Source organism: Chrysoperla carnea, chromosome 2 (genome assembly GCF_905475395.1).
Source record: "Chrysoperla carnea chromosome 2, inChrCarn1.1, whole genome shotgun sequence".
Taxonomy (NCBI): domain Eukaryota; kingdom Metazoa; phylum Arthropoda; class Insecta; order Neuroptera; family Chrysopidae; genus Chrysoperla; species Chrysoperla carnea.
Genome location: NC_058338.1, coordinates 6289701 through 6317644, shown reverse-complemented (window position 1 = coordinate 6317644; position 27944 = coordinate 6289701). Strand labels below are relative to the sequence as shown.

At 26.9% G+C, this 27944-nt stretch overlaps 1 protein-coding gene across 1 annotated transcript in view; it reads left to right on the top strand.

Moving 5' to 3' along the window:
* The window catches only part of LOC123292341, a 52042-nt gene extending 32956 nt beyond the window's left edge, over window positions 1–19086 (top strand). The window contains exon 2 of the mRNA XM_044872966.1: window positions 17745–19086. Within this exon, the coding sequence (XP_044728901.1) occupies window positions 17745–18946 (1202 nt within the window). The 3' untranslated portion in view covers window positions 18947–19086. The remainder of the gene's footprint in view (window positions 1–17744) is intronic.
* Window positions 19087–27944: the final 8858 nt, after the last annotated feature.

Sequence of the window (27944 nt, the reverse complement as noted above, 5' to 3'; positions counted from 1 at the left end):
TGATTTTGGGAAAATCTATACCAAAATGTTGCTTTTTTGATGAGTTTTTTTGGCTTTACAATACCACGCAACTACAAAAATATATAATATATTGTGTGTAAGTGCTGCTAATAAATTTGATAATATAGATATCACTCTTCAATCATCAATACTCTAACTATAATCGTCTCTGTTCATCAAATGATGGATCTTCGATGAACTCATAATTAAATTAAAATTTTGTTGTTATATCATCGAAAATCTTATATTTTTATGGTATTATTTTAAACTACAAGATTGTCTAAATATTTTAGATAGTTTTTTATCACACTCTCTAAATGGTTTGATATAGAAATATCCAATTGAAAAGGATAACCTATATGATTCATCATTTTTTCAGCCAACTTTGAACGATAAAAAAATTAATAAAAAGCCCGATAACCTAGGAATTTTTTGTGATTTTTGGAAACTTTGTTAATCAAAAAATGTATTGATAAAGTTTTATTGAAATTCCTTGTATTATCCAATCCTTGCATATCTCCTTAGGAATATTTGAGGCGCCTTAAAAGAGAATTGTCTATACCTGAACCCCAGCCTATATTAAAAACAATAAATGTATTTGTTATAATATTTATTATAAATAAATAATTTAAATTTAGATTAAAAAGAACGTAATTTATAATAAATGTTATTAAAATACGTTGTATGTACTACGTTGAACACAAGAACACCCACATATACTTACATTTATTTCACATTCTACATTCACGTGTTTTAGAATTAGTTTATTATGGATAACAGAGATTTTCATCTTAAATCGTTTAAGAACATGAAATCATTTTAAATATCTCCTTTAATAATACATATCGTATAAATTAATTGGAAAATAACTTTTATTTTATTATTTCCTTGTTGACAAATAAGAATAACATGTTTTTGTTTACATTAGTGTTTTATAGACCGTTGATAAAATGAATATATAGTTCAGGAGAAAATCGCCCAAAAAAAATAAGTTATAGAATATAGATTATGAGATAAGATAATAACAGATAAAATTAGGTCATTTTCACGTTTCTGTTTCGGGCAGGGGTTAGCTAAAATGACGAGGGAATTGAATCACGTGGATCTCACACCGATGTTCGTGCTGTCTATAGCTAATATTTTTTTAAGAAACTTCTAAAATACGGAAAATATTTAATAACAAAATCATGGTGTTATTTATACTGATTTGAAATTTGGAGCTCTTTTGCTTGTCGTTTTCGGATGTTTGATTGTATCTTAAAATACAGTCAATGAACATAACATAATCATGGTACAATGAGAAAAGGTATATTCTTGCGTAGATTCACTCTCTCACTCTTGGTAGATCTCTCCCGCTGTAACAGCTCATGTAGTAATCGTGACGCATTGGTAAGCCTAGTAGCACAGCGAACGAGAGAGATAACTATATTAATAGAATTTTAAACAAATCTTTTTAATATATATTGCATGATAAACAGTTAAGCGGTACTGTAGAGTTAAAATAGAGTTTCAATATTATTTCACTACAAGCGTATATACTCTTAGCGTGCATCCAATATTGTAGAAAGACTTCTATTCAAGGATTCAAGATTTAATAGTTTTTTTAGCTCTGTGACTGTACAGTGTACACCATAGTTTATAAAATCATCTTCCTCAATTTTATTTATTAACGATAATAAATAACTTTTATAATTATCATGATAAAACACTTATTTCAGTTTCAACTGCTATGGACAGACAAGTTGCATTTTAACAACGCAATTAGTCTATTAAAATTACAATAAAGTCACTTGTTTAACACTTATACAATGTGTAACAATTATAATGATTACTACTTAAAATGCATGTGCAATAAGTTTTATAATGTGTCCATCGGGAAAATCGACAATTATTCTGGAAATATGATAGAATTTAAAGAAGTATCAAATTAAAGAAGTAAGAAGATAACAAGTTCTAAAGTATATTTTAGTTTGAAGTTTTAATTACTTTAAATTAAACGGTTTTTAAACTGTTCATTATTTTTGAGACTTTTGTGTTAAAAGATCATTAAAAATCATTAAAAATATGTTTTCTATCTGAATAAAAACCAATGTACAAGTAAACCATTTACTTTAATTTAGTAATTTTACTGTGCAGTAAACTTTAGTATTTATTACCTTGGATTATTATATAAATCTTTAAGTATCGTTGCTTCCGTTACATCTTGTACACATTAGTAATAATTATTATTAGTATGATATAATAAAATTGCACTTTTTTATTCTTTTAATAATAAATGAAATGTAAATATTTGTATAAATTAAAATAATTTTATTATATTATTTAAATATGCACTCTTTTTTTTTTTTTTATAAAAATATTAAAATAACACATCTTTTTAATATGCATATTTTTCGCAATATTTGTGATAGTTTACGATAGTCGAGTTTTTTTTTTAAATATATGCAGTTTTCTTCGTTTTTTGTTGTATTTGTGACAGTAGCAAGGTCAAATTAAATAAATTTTATTATAAATATAAAATATAAATATTTCAATTTAATATTTTTATTTTTTTTGTAATATTTACCGTGTCAGTCAGTGTTTTAATGTTTACATTTGTAATCATTTCATATAAATTTATAAATTGCATTTGACCATGAAAAATACAATATTTAAGAGATTTTATATCGAATTTTGAAATCTGTTGTTATGTAGAAATAAAATTTTTGAAATACAGTCAAACCCGTATAAGCGAGAGCTCAAGGGAGCGCAATTTCATTCTCGCTTATAGAGGTTTCTCACTAACCCGAATTTCTCGCTAATGCAGCTACGTGGGTAGCGTATTTAAATAATATAAATAAATAAAGATCGACTGTCGCTTATAGAGGTATAGATAAGTAGCAGTCTCACTTACGGAGGTCTATAAGGGAAAAACGACTCTCTCTTACAGACGTTTCTTGCTAATAGAGGTTTTGGGAGCGAGAGAAATATTCATTTTGAGCCACGTTGACTAAGTCCACGTTGACTAATTTAGATGTGCTGGATCGTTTTTAACTTTTTGAAGGCCCTGGGTTCATTCAAGGATTACAAGCCTAGGTTTTACGATAATTAGTGTGTTAATTAGATAAATATTTGCTGCATTTCTCATCTCATTTTACGTATTTTAATGGTATCGTTAGCAAATAGAATTTCTTCAAATGAACCTAGTTAAATAGGGGATAACTCTGATGTCAAATTGGCCATATTACCCGCGGAGATACAGCTGTTTGCTATTTTGGTAGTATTTGATTGTTTTTTAAATTATCCTTTAATACTGTTGATGAGTATACATATTCTCCTTTAATGCTTTTGATGAGTATACGAGTATACACAGACTTAGTAACTTAGTAAAGTTAGCTATACTATATTAGTAATTAATAAACTTTGATTAAGATGACTTAACGTAGGTAATAAGTTATTGATAAATAGGTACTAAATGTAATTTTAAGTGTTTAATTTAATAATGAATGTCTTTCATGACTACCAAAGTAAATAATAAACATTTTATTTATCTATCAACATTAAATCTATGTAAGATTATTAATAAATAAATATACTTATTATAAGCTATACTAGAGTTAAACGGAGCAGCAACATATTACTTAAGTATAGTTTGTATTGTATGCGCAGCATTTATTAAATATTTGTCCTTGACTTTGAATTGATATTATTATTATGAATATAATATGTGGTATTTTTTATATTAATATTTAAAAAAAAATCTCTATCTCTATATATTATAAATGTGAAAGTAAGGGTGTTTGTTTGTTCACGCTAAAATTAGCGACTTTAATTATAGAATTGTATGGATTGAATTTATGACTTACATTGAAAATTTAATATTATTATCTCACAAATTTAAATAAATAATTATGATAATTTACATTTGAAAAATAATATTTGTGCAATTTGATTTCTTATTTTCACAATTTTTAATGCATTAAGTTTAATTAATTATCGTTTTTCAATAATTTTCATTTGACATTTTCTATAACATTTACATGTAAAGAATTGCAAATTAGTCATAATAGTCTCCTTTATCGCGAAAATTTTTCACTGGAAGCGCTGGCATCGATTTAATTGTCCCTACCATGACTACGCACACAACGAATAGCTGATATATCAGAATAACACATGAGATATAATTTATATATATTTTTACAGAAATCTGTAATTTATGGTTCAAAATGATGATTACAGATGGATCAGATCTATAATAATCATTTTGAAACATAAATTTGAAGTATTCTGTAAAAATTTAAAATAGTAAATGTCAAACCATTCATGACCAACTTTTCTAATATACTCTGTTTGAAAATTATTGAATTTTGTTGTTTATAGAGAACTAGCTGTGAACTACCCGCTTTGCTGGGCAACATCCCCACTTGCACCCCTCCCTCCACATTTCCTTTCGTTGGATAACAGTTTTGTAATGTACACGTCATGCTCTTTTATTTGATACCCCACTTAGGTATATTTGTAAATATTCGATAATTCCTTCCCACTTTCTCGCTACACCTTTCTACCCTCCAAAGGTTAAAAGTAGATAAAAACAATAGATCTTTGAAGCTGGTTGTATATCGTGTCAATATTTTAGCTTAATCGATGCACAACTTTTTTAGTTTTTGAAGCATATCCCTTTCAACAACTATTTCAACCCCTTACTCTACTATAATATGGATGTATTATACATAAAAACCTTCCTCTTGAATCACTCTATCTATCTATTAAAAAAAAAACCGCATCAAAATCCGTTGCGTAGTTTCAAAGATTTAAGCGTACAAAGACATAGGGACATAGGGACAGAAAAAGCGGCTTTGTTTTATAATATGTAGTGATATCGATTTAAAATGGTTTATAGTAGCTGTTGTCCTACAATTTTATTAAGATTGGATTATATAAGTAGTAATAGTAGATAAACTGGTATTGAATTTTTGTCTAAAACTGTGCTAGGGGAAGTTTCACACACACACACGCACACACACTTTAATTAAATTACGACTCCAGTGCTTGCAGTGAATAATTGACTTTAAATTTGCCAAATTAATTTAACTTGCCAAATTTTATAGCTTTTTTCATCTAATTTCACAAACTGAACTCATTTTTGTACCTACGATATCTGTATTTATATTAAAATCGTAAATTTTAATAGTAACATACTTCTAAAAATAGAATTTAATTCATTAGTTTTATTTATAAAACAATAAAATATTTAATTATAAATAATTTTTGCAATCCACAAAAACCGCAATCTAATTTATTGCATTTTTTTTTTATTAATATCTAAAATCTAAATAAGTATAAATTGATAGTAATAATTTATTACTCCTGCGATTATTTATTATAATAAATTACTATCTTTTTTTTATGTAATTTTTTATGCAATATTATAAGTATAATTAATATTTATAACATATTCCTGGAAATAATTATATTATTTGTTTAATTATGAAATTATGTAAATGGAATAAAAATTGTTAATAACTAAGAAAATTAAGGAATTATTTTACAATTAGAGAATATTTTAATTAATTTTACAATCATATAAAAGTGATAATTAATTGTCACTAGATGTTATTATGATATTTTCCCATTACACATTATCTAATTAGTTACACCTAAATTGAGTTTTTTATTGTAATCATTTCGTACGATCAGAAATTAAAACGCTAATTTAAAAATATATTTTATATAAAATAATATTTAAAAAATTTAACCTCCAAAATAAAAAAAAAGATAAAAAAAATCACATAAATGGCGCCACATTAAACAAGAATGCTTTTCGGTACCATATATAGACAGATTCTTTTTTTTTGTGAACTTTTGATTTCTCTTTTAATACCTTTAGGTATAAAAATATAATAAGAATAAACACAATTGTTCATTATTATACCCTGTATATATGAATTATTTATATCAAAGTATATTAATTTTAGTGCCAGGTTTGTAACGCTTAGAAATATTTATGATATCAATAAAAGTTTGATATAGGTATTCATAAAATAACCTAATTAGTTCATTTTCGTTATGAAGAAAGAAAATTTTCCGAAATTTCGAAAGGGCGGCCATAAGATCACCCTTTTATTTGACATAAATGTTTTTATTTTTTTTAAACTTATCTAATTTATAAAACAATACAAGCACTGATATTTGATACAGAGTTTTTTAACAATTAACTCAGTCAATTGTTTATTTTTACTTGTTTTTTTTTTTTTTAAGAAAATAATTTTTTATTGGAATCAAAATAATTATAAATTAAAAATATATAATTATAATTAAAATTGATTAATGAATTTATAATTTATTCTGACAGGCATTATAATCAACACACAATCAATGTTTTCAATTGAATTTTTTTTAATCATAACTTTTCATTATTATTAAAATTTAATTCTACCACAGTTCGTCAAAGTTTATTCTTGAAAAATTTAATTGATTTTAACATATTTTCTCATCAAAATTTAATACGAACAAATAAATTGTAATATAAGGAACATTTTTTACAGTTTACGATCTCTAACGGTTTACAAGATGGTCGTACGGACCCAAAACCTTGACTTATGTTGCTCATTATGAAGTCCTCATTTTTTACGTTCTGAGCACGCTATGAAAATTTCAGCTTGATATCTCTTTTCGTTTTTGAGTTATCGTGTTCACAGACGGACGGACAACCGAAAAAGAACTAATTAGGTGATTTTATGAACACCTAAACCAAAATTTTGTTTGTAGCATCAATATTTTTAAGCTTTACAAACTTGGGACTAAATTTAGTATGCCTTGATATATTTTACATATACATGGTATAATAATAATAGTAAATAATCAACTTTGCAATATTACAAAATCTAAAATATTTTAAGTTTTAAAATTAAAATTTTGACAAAATAATTACAATTATATCTTACATTGTTTTATTCATTAAATTCATATAATTAGTATAATTTAACCCTTAACCAACATTGTAGTGTTATTCAAAAATTGATCTAGTATAAAGTCCTTTTAGACAGCTCTAAATGCGATAATGAACACGGTTATTGAAATATAGTATTGATTTTACCGACATATTCGACTCTTGATTCTTTTGACAATCTTCTTACAAAATTCGCTAAATATACTTAACAAGCCCAGATAAAGGTTAAAATAATATTATACAGTTAAAATCAGTTGGAGCAACTTCAAACAAAATAACTCCATTATAAATATTACATTCTGAACAAATGACGGGCGAAAAATAAATGAATAATCATTAATAATAGTTTGCATTTTTTTTTTTTGTATCAAGCCAAAGAGAGAAGGGACAAGGTGATCTGTGATGTTTATTACAACATTTATTATGTTTTGAAAACAATTTTACCTATATATATATTTGTTAAATAAGCTTTAAAATTCTAAAGACAGCATTTCATTTTGGAATTATTAAAGCACTAGGGTTCACCAAGCAAGTGCCCTTATTATTTATTTTGAATAAGATATAATAACTCAAAGTATAACCAAGTTTATTATTGAATAGAAACGATTATAGTTAGAGTATTGGTAGTTGAAGAGAGATATCTATTTTAACACAGACTTTATTACGAGAATACACAATATTTTTTACGAGAATATCTCGCGCTGTATATTAGAATTAACAAATAACACATTAGTTGACTAACAAGGCATGTATACTATTACCGTGCATATAGTCCAAAACATTTTTACGATATTTTACGAAGATAATATCCTTGACATTGCAAATCTACTACCAGACAGCGCTAGAATCAGTGCCCATGGCAAGGATGTATGAGCATAACAACAATGTTTGATTTAAAGGCTCAAAATTTGTTTGTAGGTAGTCTTTTACTCAAAGAATATGTGGTTAAAATTTCAGCTTAGGTATCCGTGCAAATTTTTAAGAAAAATGTCATTAAAAATCGATATAAAATACATTGGCTCTTATGGAGGAATCTCAAAAAACGACATATTTTGGAAGTTTTTGATAATTTTCATTTGGAATGAATTAAAACAAATTAAAAAAAAAACTTTTTAATAGAAAGTAAACATATTAGCAATGACATAGAAAAGAAAAAAACTAAGTGTCACCGTCCATATAAGGGATGTAAGAGCAGGGTAGATTAAGGGTTGAGATTATTTTTATCTTATTTTCAACTTTGATGATGAATTTTGTTATAACTTCATGAATGTAGACGAAAAAATAAGAATAAAATTTTTCGATATGTGTCTTGGTTTTCGAAATATCGAAAGCTAAATAATTAAACAAAATTTTCAATTTTCGATATTTTGAAAATTAAGCCAGATATCGAAAAATTTTATTCTTACTTTTCGTCTTATATCGTCAAGTAATAATATAAATTTATCATCAAAATTGAAAATATCTATTTTTAAATTTGTGCCCCCACTACCATGCTCATACATCCTTATATCTTCTGCCTATCATGACTTCATAGACAGTTTTTATTATCTACCACCAGGCAGCGCTAGAATCAGTGCCCATGGCGAATAGCTCTATGGTTTCAACTAAAATTGATAACAAACACTTCATTAAATGTCAAGTTGTTTAAATCATGAATAAAAGAGAAGTAAATATAATCTTATATGTTTGGTATTTTTAAGAACAATAAATATAAATATAATAAATAATAATAACGTACCGATATATTGTATTTGTAATCTAAAATAAAAGTATGTACCTAATAGTAAGAAGGTATTTTTATTTTGTAAGTATGACATCGCAATAATAAAATTTGATACACACGACTAGCTTACAGGAATTACAGCAAAACTTACATACGAGAACGAGTATTTTATAATAAATTTTATATCAACATCTCTCTAACTGGTTGAGTATTGTTTTTTTTTTTTTTTTTTAAGAGATCGTGTATGGATTTATGCATGAATTTATTTTTAATTTTAAGATAACATTTATAAAAGTATTTTTTTTCGCTTCAAACTGGAAAGTATAACAGGCTTGAATTCCGATAATAGACAATGTCTCACTTAGAAATAAGAGAGTAGTTTGATACTTTTACGGGAAAGTTTCTTTGGTTTTCATTCACGAATTTCAGACTAAACTTAGTATACCTTGATATATTTCATATATCTATACTTTGTATAAAAACTTGATGCTTTAGTATACCTTGATATATTTCATAAATACATGGTATAAAAACTTGGGATTAAACTTAGTATACCTTGATATATTTCATAAATACATGGTATAAAAACTTGGGACTAAACTTAGTATACCTTGATATATTTCATGTATACATGGTATATAAATGATTTCTGATTTTGCTAAGTTGTTTCTCGTCTCGATACTGATTAATAAATATGGTGGGAGCGCAAATAAATATATGTTACATAGTAAATATAGATATATCATATAACTTATTTGCACTTCCACCAGTTTTTTGTATTTAAATTCAGATTAAATTATTTACAGAACTATGTTATTCGCACCGTGTGTGAGTTTTATTGGAGGCGTTTCCATGGTAACGATACACTACTTTAATAATTAAAGTATAATTATTATAGAATTGTATAGATGCATATAAAATTGTATGGATTGCATTTATGACTTACATTGAACATTTAATATTATTATCTCACAAATTTAAATAAATAATTATGATAATTTACATTTGAAAAATAATATTTGTGTAATTTGATTTCTTATTTTCACAATTTTTAATGCATTAAGTTTAATTAATTAATGTTTTTCAATAATTTTAACATTCACTATAACATTTACATGTAAATAATTGCAAATTAGTCATAACAGCCTCCTTTAACGATTTTTTATCGATTTTATTGTCCCTACCATGACTACGCACACAACGAATAGAAGAACCGGCAAAATCATATTTGTTTTGAAAATTGAATTAATAATTTGTGCGCGTGAGCGACCGTATTATACGGTTTTGTTATCATTTTGCCCCAGGTTCTTTTTTCCAACTTCGTAAACGAAAAGAAAATTACTTGTGTTGTTAAAAAAAATGACCTATTTTAAAATTAACAAACTATATGCTCATCACTCACCATTCCCTGATAAATATTTTTTGAGTCATAAATAAAAATAAATGCTCTCAATATAAATAATATTGGTATTGATTCAGTAACGGAAATAAATGATTAGCTAATAGGGGACTCGAACAACATAAAGTTAGTTAGGTTACACACATAGTTACACGCATTTTTAAAATATTATTTCCTCATTCTATTGACGTATTTATTATAAAATATTTAGTATTGTTATTAAGTCTAGAGCCAATCGTCGTATTTGACAATCATTTTAAAACGATCATTCACTCAATTAGTTTCCTTTGTACCTATTGAGAAATTATATAGAATGCTTAGAACAATAACAAAACAAAAACAAGTGAAAACAAACAATTGACTGAGTTAATTATTGAAATACCATGTATAGACAGTGTTGATTAATCTATCACATTACACATACATACATGCCACACATACACAACTGATATTCCCAAATTAATACATACTATAAAATTTGCATCTAATGTATGCCCTCGTGAGAAAACAGTGATGTTTACAAAAAAATGTTTCGTACAAAAGTTGTTTATTTTTTTATAAGAAACATTTTTTACATTTAAACTTTTGTGCTATCTCTAATAGTTTACAAAATGGGTAACGGACTTAAGACTCAATTGACCTATGTTGCTCATATACGAACTCGACCACATTTATTACGCTGTACTCAGTTTCAGCTTGATACTTTTTTTCGTTTTTGAGTTATCGTGTCCATACGGACGGACGGACGGACAGACAAACAAAAATGGACTAATTAAATGATTCTATGAACACCTATATACCAAAAATTTGTTAGTAGTATCAATATTTTTAAGCGTTACAAACTTGGGACTAAACTTAATATACTATGATATATTTCATAAATACATGGTATAAAAAGTTGTTAGTTACATATGATTTTCACATGATCTATTCTGATATGAGTGTCAAATACTACACTTGACTCTAGACTTATTATAAACTGCAGCAGTTTAGTTAAAGAATAAAATATTGAAATGCAGGTGTTTTTATTTAGCTAATAAATATTCAAATGGTATGTGAACTATGTAAATACATTGTTGTTTGTAGGTGTATCTATACATGAACATATGGCTAACAATTAGCTTAGAATGCTACGTTCTTCTAAAACATGTACTTATGGATGGATGCTAACATGCATACTAATTATAAAATATATTAATTAAAATAAATTGTTTGTAGTTTTATAATTATTTATTACTAGAGTGATAAACACCCGCTTCGCTGGGTTTAAAAGTAAAGATTGATACAGACTGCTCTCGCTTTTCCCTTTTCTATAACACTCGATATAATGGTAAGGATTGTTTTACACAGGTTAAATATATGTATGGTTTTCTATTTTTTTAAATGTATAATAGTGATTATTCATTGAGTATATCAGAGAAGATGACCGTGAAATATTTTATATTTACTATTTTTACAGAAATCTGTAATTTATGGTAATGTCAAATTAAATTAAATTTATTTTTTTTTTTTTTTTAAATATATTTTTATAAATTATAGTTCATGTGTTATTCTGATATATCAGCTTTATTGCTGTACAGTTTCATTAAAACCTATTCGCTATTTTAAGCGTGAAAGCGTAACAAACAAACAAACAAACAAATATGCTTACTTTCGCATTTATAATAAATATATAGAGATTTATTTTTTTATATAACAAGTGAAATTTACAAAATTTAAAAAACCCCCGCGAATGCGATTTATTTTTTGTAAACCGATTTTTGGAAACTTAGCTTTAAAATGTTCTCAATCAAGTCGGTTCGCCCCTTTTAGGGGCTACGATGCCACTGAGAAACACACAGATGTACAGCGTATGTACAGATAAACACTTTAAACTTATAACACTCCTTCTTAAATCAATATCAAAGTGATGGTCAAGGACATCAGATGAGATGAAAAGGATACTTAGAGAGCTATCTTTTTTTGGGACAAATTTTTTGAAATATTTTAATTGAAATTGAAATATTTGAGTTGGCTTGTTCTTTTGAATTATTATTGTGAATTACTTAATTATTTTACCATTTCATTTTTCGAAATGAATGGAGCCAGGTTTATTTGACCATTCATTTCCATAGTAATTATTTATATGTTAAAATTATACGTCATGTCTTTTCCAAAGTGAATCAATTTTAAAGATCATCGCCAATTTTTTAGTATTTTCGGATACAAAACTCTAAGCTCGCACATGAATCTTTCCATTTTTGTCAATAAAAAAATTTTTTTGTCTCTAAATCCCAATTATGTGATTAATTTCTTCCCAAAAACTAATAAAATGAATGAAAGTACCTACTTATTAATCGTCACATAATTATAATCTATAATTACATGATGTTACCAAACACTACTTAAAAGTTTAATATTACAAATTATTAAAGTAAATAAACAAGTTTAAAAAATTGGAATATAAACATTTAATAATTAATATGCGTATACGTTCTATAGTCTAACATATGATTTAATTTACATTTATAATTAATTATTAAATATTAATTTATTAAAAAAATGATATATTTCTATATATTAACTATACAAGTAAGTAAGTACACATATAGTTAACTATAATATTATATTTTTATAATATACTTATTTATAGTAATTACATAAAAAATTAACATATTAATTAATTAATAATACAAATATGTTAATTTTTAAAACATTTTAATAGTTTTATTAAATATGGTATAATCAGTGTACACTTGAGTGTGAATAATGTTATGTACTACCGGAATTTGAAAATGAATGACTTACCGTTATAATAGAGCGTCTTTATGCAATAGATTTTTAACCGACTTCAAACAAAAAAAAGGAGGAGGTTATCAATTCGACTGTATTTTTTTTGTTATGTTTATTACCTCAGAACTTTCGACTGGGTGAACAGATTTTGATGGTTCTTTATCTATTTGAAAGCTGGTGCTTCCCGTGTAGTCTCATTTCATTTTGATCAAGTTCTGGCATACATGAGAAACCATAAAAGTCTTAAATTTGCATTAAGTATGCACGACAAGAGGACGAATAACTCAATATCACGCCAACAGATTTCGATGATTCTTTTTTTATTGACAAATTAGTTAGTGTACTTCAGATTCACTAAAAATTACAAAATAAAAAAAAAACTTTTAACAAAAAGAAAACCGACTCAAAAATATGAAATTTCTCAGTTAGTATTATAAACATGTAAATATTGTTCAACTTTTTTTTAATTTAATTATACCGTGACGATTTCTGTCTAAAAAAACTAGTATTTTTGATTTAATTTTAATTAAATTCTAAATCATTATAATATTATTAATATTTGAATCATCAATAAAAATAACTTCTATCAATAATCAAACATGAGGTCAAAGGTAGTTTGCTTTTAATAATATTAGATGGATGGCTCAATTAAATATACAAAGCTTTCCATTACGAATGTCCGAACTTAAACCAGCCTGGTTTAAGTTAACCTCAGGTTTGCTTAATATGATTGTAAACCTACAGTATTGTAAAAAGTTTTGGTTTATTGCACGGTAAACAGATATAAACCAAATACATGCTTTGTACTCAAGTAATGAGTTATTTTTATTTCAGGCTACTATAGAAAAAAATATATGATATATTGTGTGCAAGTGATGCTTATAAATTTGATAATATAGGTATCGCTCTTCAATCATCAATACTCTAACTATAGTCGTCTATGTTCATCAAATAATGGATCTTCGATGAACTTATAATTAAATTAAAATTTTGTTGTTATATAATCGATAATCTTATATTTTTATGTTATTATTATAAACTACAAGATTGTCTAAATATTTTAGATAGTTTTTTATCACACTCTCTAGAGTTTTTGATATAGAAATATCCAATTGAAAAGGATAACCTATATGATTCATTATTTTTTCAGCCAACTTTGAACGATAAAATAATAATAAAAAGTCCGATGGCCTAGGAATGATTTTTGTAAACTTTTCTAATCAACGACTGACAACTTTGACGCGAGTGTTTTCGGACATTCTTAATGGAAAACCGTTTTTAAATAAATTCCCAAACTTATAATATATATTGTATGGTTATTTACACCAATTAAATGCATTCGTAAGTGATGAAATAATTTTTATGTATAGAATATTATTTTTAAATGCCTGATTTATTTTTTAAGAGGTTTTTTTTTTGCAATAAGTTTATGCAAGTCACTAAAATGACTCATATGTGTTAATGCAATGTAATGTAAGTGTTTAAATGTCGAATTTATTAGTCATTGTGGAAAAAATATCTATGTAGAATGATCGAAGAAACCAGCAGGATGACTAAAAGTGGTCTTAAGTTTCATAGTATCAATTTTTTTCACTGGGTATCTTCTCTACTGCTTACAATAATGTGTTCAGTTGATATTTTAAAATTTGCTCCAATTAATGTAAAGAAATTTATTTTAAACGTAACTATATTCGATTGCAAAATCTTTTAAAGTGTTTTTCGCAGTATTTCGTTTCTCGTTCTCTTAAAAATACTTAAAATATTAGAATTGCCGTTGATGTGAATTTATAAATATCTATATCTATTATAAAACAATTTTTTAAATAAAAATAAATTAAAATAGTTTCATAGATGACCCCCTTTTGATAAGTGAAAACATTAAATTTTTCGAAGTTATACGACTAGAGAGTAATAATGTATTAATCAAAATGAATAGTATAATATATTACAAAACCATTTATATTCTAAAATGTATTACAATTTTATAGAGATAACAGATTTTGATAGAATATTCTTGTATTCCGCTAGAAAATCGCAATAATAAACCTTTAAGCAGATATGTATGCAAGGATTGGATAATGCTAGGGATTTCAATAAAAATTTATAAATACATTTTTTGATTAACAAAGTTTCCAAAAATCACTAAAATTCCTAGGTCATTGAGCTTTTTATTAATATTTTATCGTTCAAAGTTGGCTGAAAAAATAATGAATCATATAGGTTATCCTTTTCAATTGGATATTTCTATATCAAACCATTTAGAGAGTGTGATAAAAAACTATCTAAAATATTTAGACAATCTTGGAATAAGATACAAATCAGCCCTTTTTTTCATCTAATTCAACTGGGCTATCTCCCCAAATTCGAATTATATGCTTTTTATAGAATATTGTTCATTTTGGGTATGTCTGAAATTCCGTAGGTAACTAAGATACTATTTAATTCGAAAGTTATTGATCTGATTTCTAAAGGTAATATCAATCATGTGATACATGTTTCAATCATATAGAGAAGTTATTATTTTAAAAGGATCAACCATTTTCTATAGAGAGTACAATTAATTTTATTTCATTTCAAGTTAATTTATCATTTTTGTATTAAGTTGATTTTATCGACTTAAAAACATATTTATTTATTTGTATTTTGGGAGCAATGAAATTGACCTAGGTTTAGTTGGGCAGCTATATGGAACGGTATTTTATCTTAGGACATACTTTTTGCAAAGTTAAAATTGCAAAAATTCCTGGTCACAGTATTTTGTCTTAACTCTTTGGTCATATACAATGTTATATTTAAGATAAAGACATTCTACTTTAAACTCAGCCTATTAAAAATTGAAAAATAGGGCCAATTGTTGGGGTTAGAGATATCGAAAACGATTTTCATGATAAAATTCGCATTTTTAATTTTTCCATTAATTTGGTCTGCACTTAAAATTATTACTCCCGCTTTTACCCCCTTTAAAGAATGAATAGAGTAAACTTTTGTTTAGAACCATGAGCTCATCTATAATTTTTTACATATCTAACTTACAAATTGGCCAAGTTTTATACAAACTTTTAACCCTCATTTGAACCCTTTAAGGAATGCATTTTCAGAAGTCCCTTCATAGAGTACACTTACGCCATTTCAGGAATGTTTGGTCAAAATTTCATACATCTAGATCAAGTGGTTTCAGGTGTGGGATGATCGATCAGTCAGTCAGTTTCTTCTTTTATATTTAAAGATTTGAAAATGATGAGAATTTCACAGAAACCCGTACCATTTTTATTTGATTTTCCCAACTTTGTTTCAATTTTTTATTGTTTATTGTTGATATAAAAAACGATTAGATAAACGTTACGAGTTTTAAAAAAATCGTTAAATCCTTATTTCTTGATACCAGCATGGGTGGAAATTAATTATCAGAGTAGAACTGTTTTCTGAGAAAATCTTAATAATAAATAGAGTCGTGACTTATTTTTTGTGCTAAATACTGGTCTATATAAATGTATTTAATTTCAAAGAACATTAAAATATTTGAAAACAAATAGTGTATTTAGTATTTCCGTGATAGATATATCTCTAAAATGCATTTCTCGAATTAATTATCATAATTTATAAATATAAATAAATAAATAAAATATCGCAAAATGAATAGCAAAAGAATAAAATGATAATATTATAATGATCAAATTACAAAATATAATAATTATTTCAATTGTATATTTTAGTAGGTCAACAACTCTTTATAATAATAATAAATCAGACAATTTTAACAGAAAAAATGCAATGGCGACAGAATTCACAGATTACAGTGTGAATTTTTTAAGTTCTAAAAATACAGATAGTTCTTAATGCGATTGCAGATGTTAAATATTGCAAGGGGGTAAAAAATAGTTGATGTTTTGAACTGTTAATGCATCGGTCAGATACGAAGGCGAACGACAAAAAAAAACACGAAAATAGTATAACCCATTCATTGTGCGAAGTTATGTATTTGATACTTGCCTATTTGCGATCTTGTTTAGTGTTTGACCGCAAGATAAAAGAAAATTCCTTTAGTACAATATAACACTATTCTTTATAAAAGAGTATACCAAGAAATGGTACCCAAAAAATAGTAAAAGGAGCAGGAGGAAACAATTAAAGAAATGGGAAGACGAGCTAAAGCTTACAGCGGGCCCTTACTGATAGAGAATAGCTGGTGACAGAGCTCAATGGAAAATGCTATAGGTGACTTTTATAGCAATATATCGAAGAACTGTATCTGAACAATATCTATTCTATTCTATTCCATTTTTGCCGTTAAAATTGTCTGATCTATAATAATAGTATAAATAAATAAATAAATAATTAAAAAGATTAGAATAAACAAAACAAAACAAACATGGTCTAACTGTCTGACTGTCAAACTGAATATAAAAATATTTTTTTATGTCAAATTATATTTTTGGTAATCATGTACGTACACTTCATTTCAATTTATGCATTGAATTTTTAATGAAATTTAAATTATTGTGTAAACAGAAACTTAATACGATTTTTACTTTCGTGTTAAGAAAATATAATGTAAAGTGAAGTTCAGCAAACGCGGTGATAATTAAGATTCCAAACCATATGAATCGACTAGTTTGAAACCAGTTTTAAATCGGTTTCATGTACTTCTCCTTGATTATTTAAGTTTGATTCTGATACAAACCAAATTTAATTTATAACCAATTTGCAATAGCCAAATGGCAATGGCCAAACTTCCAAGCGGCAACAAGTTAGATGTAGATTTTCAGGTAAAAATACTGGTCATAAAATAAAATTGGACGTCACAATAAGGTAGTGTTGGCTGATGTCGAATTTGCAATATTAAGCAAAAAAATTATATCCAACCAATTTTGTAATTTTGTACCAATCTGTTTACTAATAATTGTTTTTATTTTTGATTTCAGGTACGTCAGGGCTATTGGCGCCACCGAAACCCGACAATAAATTAATAACAAATGAAGAAATTAGTCATCATTTGCTTGACGAAAACGGTGGTATCCGTGAAAATGAAGATTTCTTACCAATAATCACTTCACAATCAAAAACTGAAAATAAATTATCAATCAATGACCATCATTTGTTAAATGAAAATGATGGAATTCGTGAAAATGATGAATTCTCTCTCATCAGAGTTCTATCGAATAACACCCAATCAAATGATATAATCACTACATCTTCATCGGATAAGGAATGTCCACACGATAGTTTTCTAACACACGATAATCGTTGCGAATGTAAGCCATGTATTCCAAAACAATGTGATCCGGATGCCAAATTAATTGAAATGGAACCAGGACTACCTGGTGAACCAGGCTTATGTTGTCCTATTTATAAATGTATAACCCCATGTAAGGCAATCGATGGAACCTTAATCGATCATAATACGTGGTGGATTGAAAATTGCCAAAATTGTACTTGTTACAATGGTATTGGAGTGGAATGTTTTGGATTAAGTAATTGTAATAATCGCAGTCAAGTACAAACCGTGGATGATAGTAACACAAGCAATACTTGTATTACAAGCACCGGGGAGCTAGTCCTTAACGGTGGAAAATGGTCCCCGGATTATTGTACCGTTTGTACTTGTGAAATGGGTGATTTAAAATGTATTGCACATTTTTGTGAGGGTAATAGTGAGGTAAAACGTATTCAATCCACAACTGTCAGTGATGATTATAACCTACAAAACTGTGATCCATTATTCGATTGTAATTTACAATGTGAGTATGGTTATCGAGTTAAAAATGATTGCGAAACATGTGAATGTGCTTTAAGTTTAGAAATTTTAAATTTCGCCAAACAGCGAAATATCTCAATTGATGACGCATACCTGTTAATACAAACGTACAATTCAAATATAAAATTCACACAACAGACGCCATCTTCGTCCGGTCATTGGACAATATTTTTATCAGTTGCTATTATGGTCTTATTTTTAATTTGTTGTGTACTAATTTGGTGTTTAATACGAAATATGAAATTACAAAATACCAAAATGGATGTTGTTTGTAAGACACATGAGCTTAAGAAATTAGTAAATGGACAAACATATGATACAGGAATAAATGCAACGTATAAATATACAACAAATGAATATACAAAATGATCTTGTACGCATGCGTTGCGCATGTGTCGTGTGTGTGTGTGTGAATATTTTATTGTTTTTTTGGTTCATTTGGTTGTTGACAGTTCTGTTTTTTGTTTTATTTTTGGAGAAACATGGTAACACATCACAGAAAAAAATATATAGACGCAAAAAGAATATTTTTTTATAGAAAACTAGTGAATTAATAAAAAAAAGTATTATTTTTAGTTATTTTTAAGTTTTTAATAAACATTTTTTTATGGATGAATCGACGCACGTGGATTGGTTAACTTCAACGCACATGCGTATAACTTTAATACTTAGTTATTTGTGATATTTACAATGTTGGTATTGAATTCGTTGACGAAAAAAAAAACCCAACCATTAATGGTGGACTAAAAGGAAGAAGGAAAGTTCTAAACAAAGAACGCTTATACTAAGTAAGTATAACGTTATCTTTGTTTTGTCCCAGTGTAAGTTTTCAAAAGTGAGGTTATGTGTTAAAGAATTTTAAGACTTCGATTCATTTATAATAGAAATGATTTATTATACAATGCGTGATAACTGTTTTTTTTTTTTAAATTAAGTGATTGTGAATTATTGAGACCTGATTCAAGGAAATTTTACGAAGAAAATAAAAAATATATTAATTAACTTAATATGTCACTAATTATTAAATTAAATATATTTTTTAATGTTTGGGTTTAAAATAATATAATTTTTTTTTTAAACAAAAATATTTGTTTTAATCGTGATAATAACAATAATAGTATTTGTATCGTTAATAATATTTATAAGTCTAGACAAAATTCTTATCGCAATTGTTTATGACTATTGAAAATTTTGTAAAAATTTAATTTTGTTTAGAAGTGTCGCTTAAAAATTTCGAAGGTGAGAAGGTCAATGAATTATCTCATAAGACAATAATCCTCTAGAAGAATTGAAAAAATATTTCAATGCTCATAAAACGATCGATAAATCTTGCTAGGCTAAAATTGTATAAAAATTTTTAGGACTATAAATAACTTGCCTATTTTTTTGTGTTATAATTATAAAAAAAATTTTAAAAAAATTCTTTGGTGGTTTTGTCAATAATTATCATTTAAATTGAATTAATTTTTATTGATAAAAAAATATCTATATTTCAAATTATTTCAAATAAATAAGATTGAAAATAAAGAGGATATATTTAAAAATTTTGACAATTTTAAAATTACACGGAAATAAATAAAATTCTTGTTCACACCTACCCAATAGGTAAATGATATTTTATTCTAGACATAACCTCAAAACTTTTTTTTTGTATTTTAAATTATAAAAATAAAAATAATTTTTAATACCATATAATTTTATTAAATAAATTCATACATTCCACAATTGATTTAATAATATATTAATAAAAAAAAAATTATAGGATGTACCAGAAATAAAAATGATTTATGGCGTTAAATGTCACTTCTCTGACCCGAGTCATAAGAAGATTTCCACGCGTTTCTTGAGTCAAAATAAATTAATTGTCATTAATACGAAAATTTTTACTTCTGAGTGCTTATATTCATTATTTTTCTATTCCAATTTCAATCAAGTTCTTGAATTGTAGCCCTGTTCAAAAAGTCCGATCGAATTCCGATTCAAATTTCCAATTCATTCCGATTGAATTCCAATTCAATTCAATAGAACTCATTGTGAAATTTCCAATTCGATCCCATTCATAAGAAATAGATAATATTTACATCATGTTCTTACGTATAAAAGTACTGATTACATATATTGGACATAGTTATAACATAACAATGATTTCTGTTACATCCTGTAGTTATTGTAATTTTAAAATTTAATTAAAATAATATATTAATATTGATGTAAATATTTTAAACAACATAAATGATAAATGCCTTTTTCGTATCACCTCTTTTTAATGAAATGTAAATTATAGATTATTATTATATATTTATATTGTGATTATAGGTTAGAACTTTTGTAGTTTAGTTCATGTATTTTTGTTTTGTATTTAAAATATTATTAGTTCCTATACAAAATGTACTAATTAATAATTTAATAATATTATGCGATTTTTTTTCAAATTTTTATTCTTTTAATACAATTTTTAATTGGAATTGGAGTCGAACTACAGACCTTTAACTATTTGTTATGAGCTTTTAATCTAAATGAAACATTTAACTTATGTTAATCAATTCTGTACGTCAACATAGAGTGAATTGTAAATATTTGATGTCGAAGTATTGGATTTCAATCATAGAATATTTGAATAGATAACGCGAGGGATCTGCTGGCTTGTAAGTGGATGCGATTTGATGAATGAGAGAGAAGACTACCAGTTAGTTCCTACGTGTCTTTGTCATAGTCATATGTCATAATCATATGATGCATAGAGATTTTGTGTCTATTACTATTATATTTGTTTTGCACAAAGAGGTTATATACAGTTTTGTATTATTTGAAAAAGTGTTTAATATGCAGATTTGAATATTCTCCAATATGTGGCCGCAGTTTTCACAAGTAAGTAATAAAATAATACCTGTCGAAACATTTGACAATTTTTTTTTATAAACAATATCTCACAAACTACGTATAATAGACCCACAGTCAATGACAAAGTTTCTTTCAACGTTTCTACTTTTTGAATAACTTTTAATGTATTAAATAATATTCCATAAATCCTTTTTTGAAGTACCTATTTATTTAATAGCAATAATGTAAACAATATCTAGCCAATAACATAATTAACTGACAGTCTTCTCTCTCATGCATCATATCGCAAATTTTAGACCATGGCGTTCTCTATGTATTATACTCTCTGATTTCAATGCTAAGATTCTAGCGCCATTGTGACAAGAGTTTGAAACTATATTTGCAAGAACATCAGTTAATTCTGACATATTATTGTCAAATTTTTTTTTTTTAGATAATTTGTTTACTTTCAATGACTGTCAACAGTAGTGTTTCCTTATTAAATTATTAGATGAAGCTGTTGAGGGGTTAAATTAAAATGTTAAAGCAAAGCCGCGACAAAACGTAAGGTTTTATTATGAAATAATTACCAATTGTTTGAAGATAAAAGAAATAATAAAAACGTAAAGAACGATCATGTAATTTTATGTTTGCTAATAACATAAAATATTCATATTTACAAACCTTGAGTCCACCATAATTCATGTTGTTCTGTAATAAATTGTTAGTTGTGGTTTTCTTTAAAGCAAACATTTCAACAAAAAAAAAAAAAAAAAACTACTATACTTTATCTATAACTCCACTCACAGATTCCAATGGCTTTATAACACATAAGTTGAAGAGCAACAAGTATATACTACATACACGTATACAGAATGTTCGATTTACATCTAGGCATATAAATATCACGAGTATGACAGAATACATGCATTAAGCAATGCATCTAAGTGAGAGGTATTATATACATATGTTGAAGCTTCGATATGCGTTGAGATAGTTGTAAGATTCTTGGAGAGGGGAAGTTTCTTAGTTGAATAGATGAACTACAACAGATAAGTCACGATACAAGTCACTTTTGCAATTTCATACCTATTATCTCTGTCATACTTGTGATAATTATATGCCTAGCTGTAAATCGAACATTGTGTATACTTGATAGAGAACATACCACGTTGGAATCTGGTTGTTTGTGAGAATGGACAGTATTTTAAAATGAATATTTAAAGTTTTTTATGATTTATATACAGAGACAACTTGTTGTATCTTTGACAATGAAAAATAAAAATAAAAAAACAACTCGTTGTTATGTCATAAATGGTAATTACATAACCTATAATAATAATATGTATATATACAGCCAATTATGGTACAATACTCTTCTATGTACAGTCCAGTCTTTTATTCTAATGTCCATAAACAGTGAATGAACACGTATCTTGTTTATGGTTTAATAATTAAGTTGCATTTTTGTGAAGTGTTTTTTTATTTATAAACTGTGAAATCGTTTTTAATTAAGCAGGTATAAAACTTAAATAATTTTTAATGAATCTTTTGAATTTTTAGCTTGTTAAAATGACGGTTTCTTTGGTTAATCAATTTTGGTACAATTTTATTGTTATTACTATAAATGGTTAGGTTTTTTAAGTGATACCATAAAAAATATTCGACTAATCGTATACTGAACACGATTTTTGTATTTCTTGGGTCAAAGTATGCCTTAGGCAAATTGGCAAACAAATTTTTCGCTTATAAATTCCATAAAATGAATTACATAAAGTAATTTTGACTCAGTAAAAACAAAAAAACGGATTCATTTGATGATAGGATGCGTTTTCTTGGATCAATTTCGGGTAATAATCTAGAAAATAGAAATTTTTTTTGATTCCTAACTACCCTAGAATTGACTGATTGTCAGGAAATCAGTGTCATGTTATTGGCTGATATTACAAACAAATTCGCTATGAGATTAAACTATTTCTAACATGAATGTCGCCATTAATTCATAGAGGATTCCATGATTATTCCATCTTTCTGTTTCAGTTATTTACACGTATTCACCCCTTATTTTCAAACTTATCATATTGGCTTCTGACGGCAAATATACTCACGGTCTAATAATATACCGCATTAGGCAAACATGATTCGAATGTAATAGTTCTAATAGATGTTCTCCTAATACTGAAAACATCGTTAAGAAGTAACAGCAACTGTAGAGATATTTCAAATTAAACTATTTTTATAGATGTTCTCCTAATACTAGTTGAAGAATTTTTGATTTTATTCACCAATTTTCTACGAAATTTGTTATTGTTTTTAGAGCCACGGGTTACGGTAGCAACGTGAGCAGAATTCCGCTCGGATCGAGTAATTAATTATTGATATTATAAATGGTTTGAGAACGATTTAGGTGCGGACGCCTTTTGCGTACCACATAATCACGATCATTGATATTTTGTTTAAAGATAAACAGTTGCAAATTAGTTCCAAATTATACTGAAATGAACTATGCGGTAGGTTCGTTCGTATCTTAAATTGCCACTTCAAAATTCACTGATTATATTACAATATATATTTTGTATTTTTGTTCAATGTTTTGTGTAAATAACAAGACAAAAGAATTTTGTGCTAAACAAACCAAACACTATTATTATTATCTTTACTTAAGTGTTGTTTATAATAAATACACAACATGTTTTGTAAGTCTCGTAATATAACTGGACTTGACTTAGCTACAAGTTAATAATATTTATTTACTTTTCAAAAAAAATAAAAATAAAAAGATAAAAGTATCTTTTTTATCTATATAAGGTAAATTAATATCTCTAACTATATAATAGTTCGATATATTAAACTTAAAGTATAATCAGAAAAAGACAGTGTTATTTCACATGTAATCATACGTCTTTTTCTCTACTTACACTGAGTTTACTAAACTGAATCGAAAAAGAACAAACTAATATGTAAGAACGCTTGAAAAGGTAAAATACAATGAAAGTTTTATTATTATTTACTCATATTTTAAACAATAATGGCTATTATTATACATTTAAAAAAAAAAATTATTCACGTCAAAAATATACATTAACATTTTTTTTTCTCGATCAAGACGTCTGTCAGCTTTGCTCACGGCTTTTAAACGACACCCGTGGATTTTTTTTCAATTAATCGTAATTTCTTATTTACAAGTATATAAATATAAAATCTATATGTAAATAAATCAAAGTACCACGTAGAAAACACCATAAAATAAAAATGCACTTTGTGTAATATATATGAGCTTATGAAAGTTGTAAACTTGCGTCATCCAGCTTTTTATTATTATTATTCATTTAATTCATTTTTATTATCGTTCATAGTTGGCTCAAAAAATGATGAATCATATAGATTATCTTTATCCATTGGATATTTCTATATCCAAAAATCTAGAGAGTGTGATAAAAATCTTGTAGTTTATAATAATACCATAAAAATATCAGGTTGTCGATGATATAAAAACAAAATTTTAATTTAATTATGAGTTCATCGAAGATCCATTATTTGATGAATAGAGACGACTATAGTTAGAGTATTGATGATTGAAGAGTGATATCTATATTATCAAATTTATAAGCAGCACTTGTTTACAATATATTATATATTTTTGTAGTTGCGTGGTATTATAAAGCAACAAATAACACTTTATTTGACTATAAAGCATGTATTTGGTAAAAAATGAAAAGTTAATTGAAACATTCTCATTTCAAAAGGTAGTTTTTTTCAATTCAATAAACTAAATTTTCGTAGAATTGTTCAGTCTAATTTTTAGCTGTGAATAATACTAAAATTTTGTTTTCTCTGATGAGAAACTGTTTTGACTTTTGTACACGGTTTGAAGTTCAAGGTACACGTTTCCAGGGAAAGTTTTTTTTAAAAATTTTTTTAATGACCTTTTTTGCATAATATTAATAGCGTCTAATACTCTGTTTTTGTGTATTTATTTGCTAAATCTGATAGTTTAAGGTCAATCATAAACAATATAATAAACTTAAAAAAAAATGTTATAAAAAATTTCCGAACTATTTATCATTTGTATATAAATATTAAATTGTGTGTTTTGTCGTGTTGTATGACAGGTTTCACCAGTTTATAATATTTTATATATTGTATGTCTAGTGCGGATTCAGATGAAGGCAATCGGAGAAAAGTTCACTCTCGAAAAAGTAAGAAAGTCCAGTATTTTAAGTAATTAACAAATTCAACTCACCATTAATATATATATATATATATTAGCACTTCAAGCCTCAAGGGCTCATGGCTTCTGTCTTTTTGACAATTTGCTTCCACTTTTTCCTGTTCAAAGCATCCTTCTTCCAGTTCTGTACTCCTATCTGCCGGAGATCTTCTATGGTGGACTCTAACCACCGTTTCTTCGGCCGTCAAGTTCTCCGCTTACCACCAACTCCTTGAGTGAGTAATTTATTCGGAATCCTTTCCTTTGACATCCTATGGACATGCCCCAACCATCGGATCCTGCGTGCTTTGGCAATTTTTACTATATTTGGGTCACTATACATTTCGTATATGTTCTCATTTGTTCTTCTTTTCCATTGTCCACTAACGTCTTTTTGGCCTCCAAAGATTCTTCGTAGAATTTTTCGTTCCCAAAATTACTGTCTTATATACTCGGACTTTTACCCTCCTTGAAACCATTTTGGACAGCATGACCCCTTTCAAAGAACTCATGGCTCTGCTTCCACTCTGAAGTCTTTTATTAATTTCGGATTTTTCTTCACTTTTGTCTTCAATTATCACCCCCAAATAGTCGAATTGTCTTACTCTTTCGAATGCATATTCACTCACCATTGATATCTTTTTAAAAATTTGTCTCCAATTTGAATGAAAATACGGGGCATAATATCCCGGAGAAATTTTTTCAGTAGCTGTCTCAAGTTTTCTTGATTTTTCAGGATATTAGTACTCGAAAAACATAGAAATTCAGCACACTGGACGATCAAAGAAGTGCCAAAAGTATCTTCAGAAACGATCCGAAGTAAAATGTTTTTTTGTATTTTTTGCGGTTAAAATTACCTTTACACTAAATTTCACAGTAAATTTTTGTGATTTTCTTTTCAAAAGGGGGTGCGTAGCCTTTAAACAAAATGGCAAAAAATCCGATTGGTAAAAATTATTTTCTAGAGTAATGTTAACTTAGATATCACAAAAACGGGTTTTTTTGACGATAGAACGAATAGTTTGAGATATCACCCAAAATCCTTTAAGCGAAGAGAGATATACCGGAGAAGTTTTACTGGATATCTGGACGTTCACCAAATTTTCATAAAAATTTCATATTGCCCCCCTTCAAAAATTTTCTGTATCCGCGCTTGCATAGATGGATATATATATTAATATTATATAAAAGACATTAGCCTTTTATAAATTACAATGTATTTTTATTAATAAACTATCTACTACCATTTTTAATAAAAATAATTGTCCGTCAATATATCTGCTATACCTACTATAAAACTCTACCGTGTAGCACTTTAGACATTGAAGAATTATTATCAAGTATCTAATACTTGATAATATAATGATTCTGTAGTCAAATTTTTATTACCCTCAAATATTAAGTCAAAACGTGTCTTGCCAGTATACTACCGAACCCTAAATAGACTAAACTTTATCAGATTCTATTCACAAACATTCACGGTTCGAAGCGTACCGTTATCTTTTCAATAAGTTTAAAAAGTTTTACCGTAAAAATGGAATTTTGAAATGGGTTTTAAGTGACTTGCCGAATTGGATTTGTGCCTACTATAAGTGAAACTTCCATTTAAGATTTCAAATTTTTCTGAATCTATTTATCACCCCCTGGGTTATATTTCTAGAACGTTAGCTGTAACGCATATTGCCAGTGTTGGGCGTACTTTAAGAACAACTTGTCTGGCACTTTTAACAAACTTGTAACGTGAACACTTGAACAGTTATACTTTGAAAAATAGACTTGTGTGTTCCTATATTTCACTTTTAAGGGACAACGATCCATTACTGCAACCCACAGGTGTGATAACAACTCAAGTATCTTGTGAAAATGATTTTGCCAAGGGACTACTGGTGGCGTAAAATAGAACTATGGTAATAGTTTTAAACTGTATTTCAGCTGGCTTTAAGTAAATAGATGTATATTAAGAAACCATAGTAATTTACAATAATCCTGTTTGAATTAATTAATTTTTGTGATTGCGTTATTGACTGATTACATAGTGATTTTCCCAATAATAGGCTCTAAATTTAGAGGATACTCCGCACAGAGTATCCTCTCTCTATACACGAATATTTAGAAAACGTTGATTACGAAACCGTTTAGATTGATTCCCAGCGCACACTTATCCAAAATTGTTTTCTCATATAAATCCACTATAAACCCCAATGGCAGGTATTTAAAAAATAATCAAATGCTTTTCTTTTTACTACAAGTATAATCTATTGTAGCATCATGAATATTGATAAAACATGTTTTTCAATTTTTTTTTTAAATAAATAATTTATTACTTATATACAATAC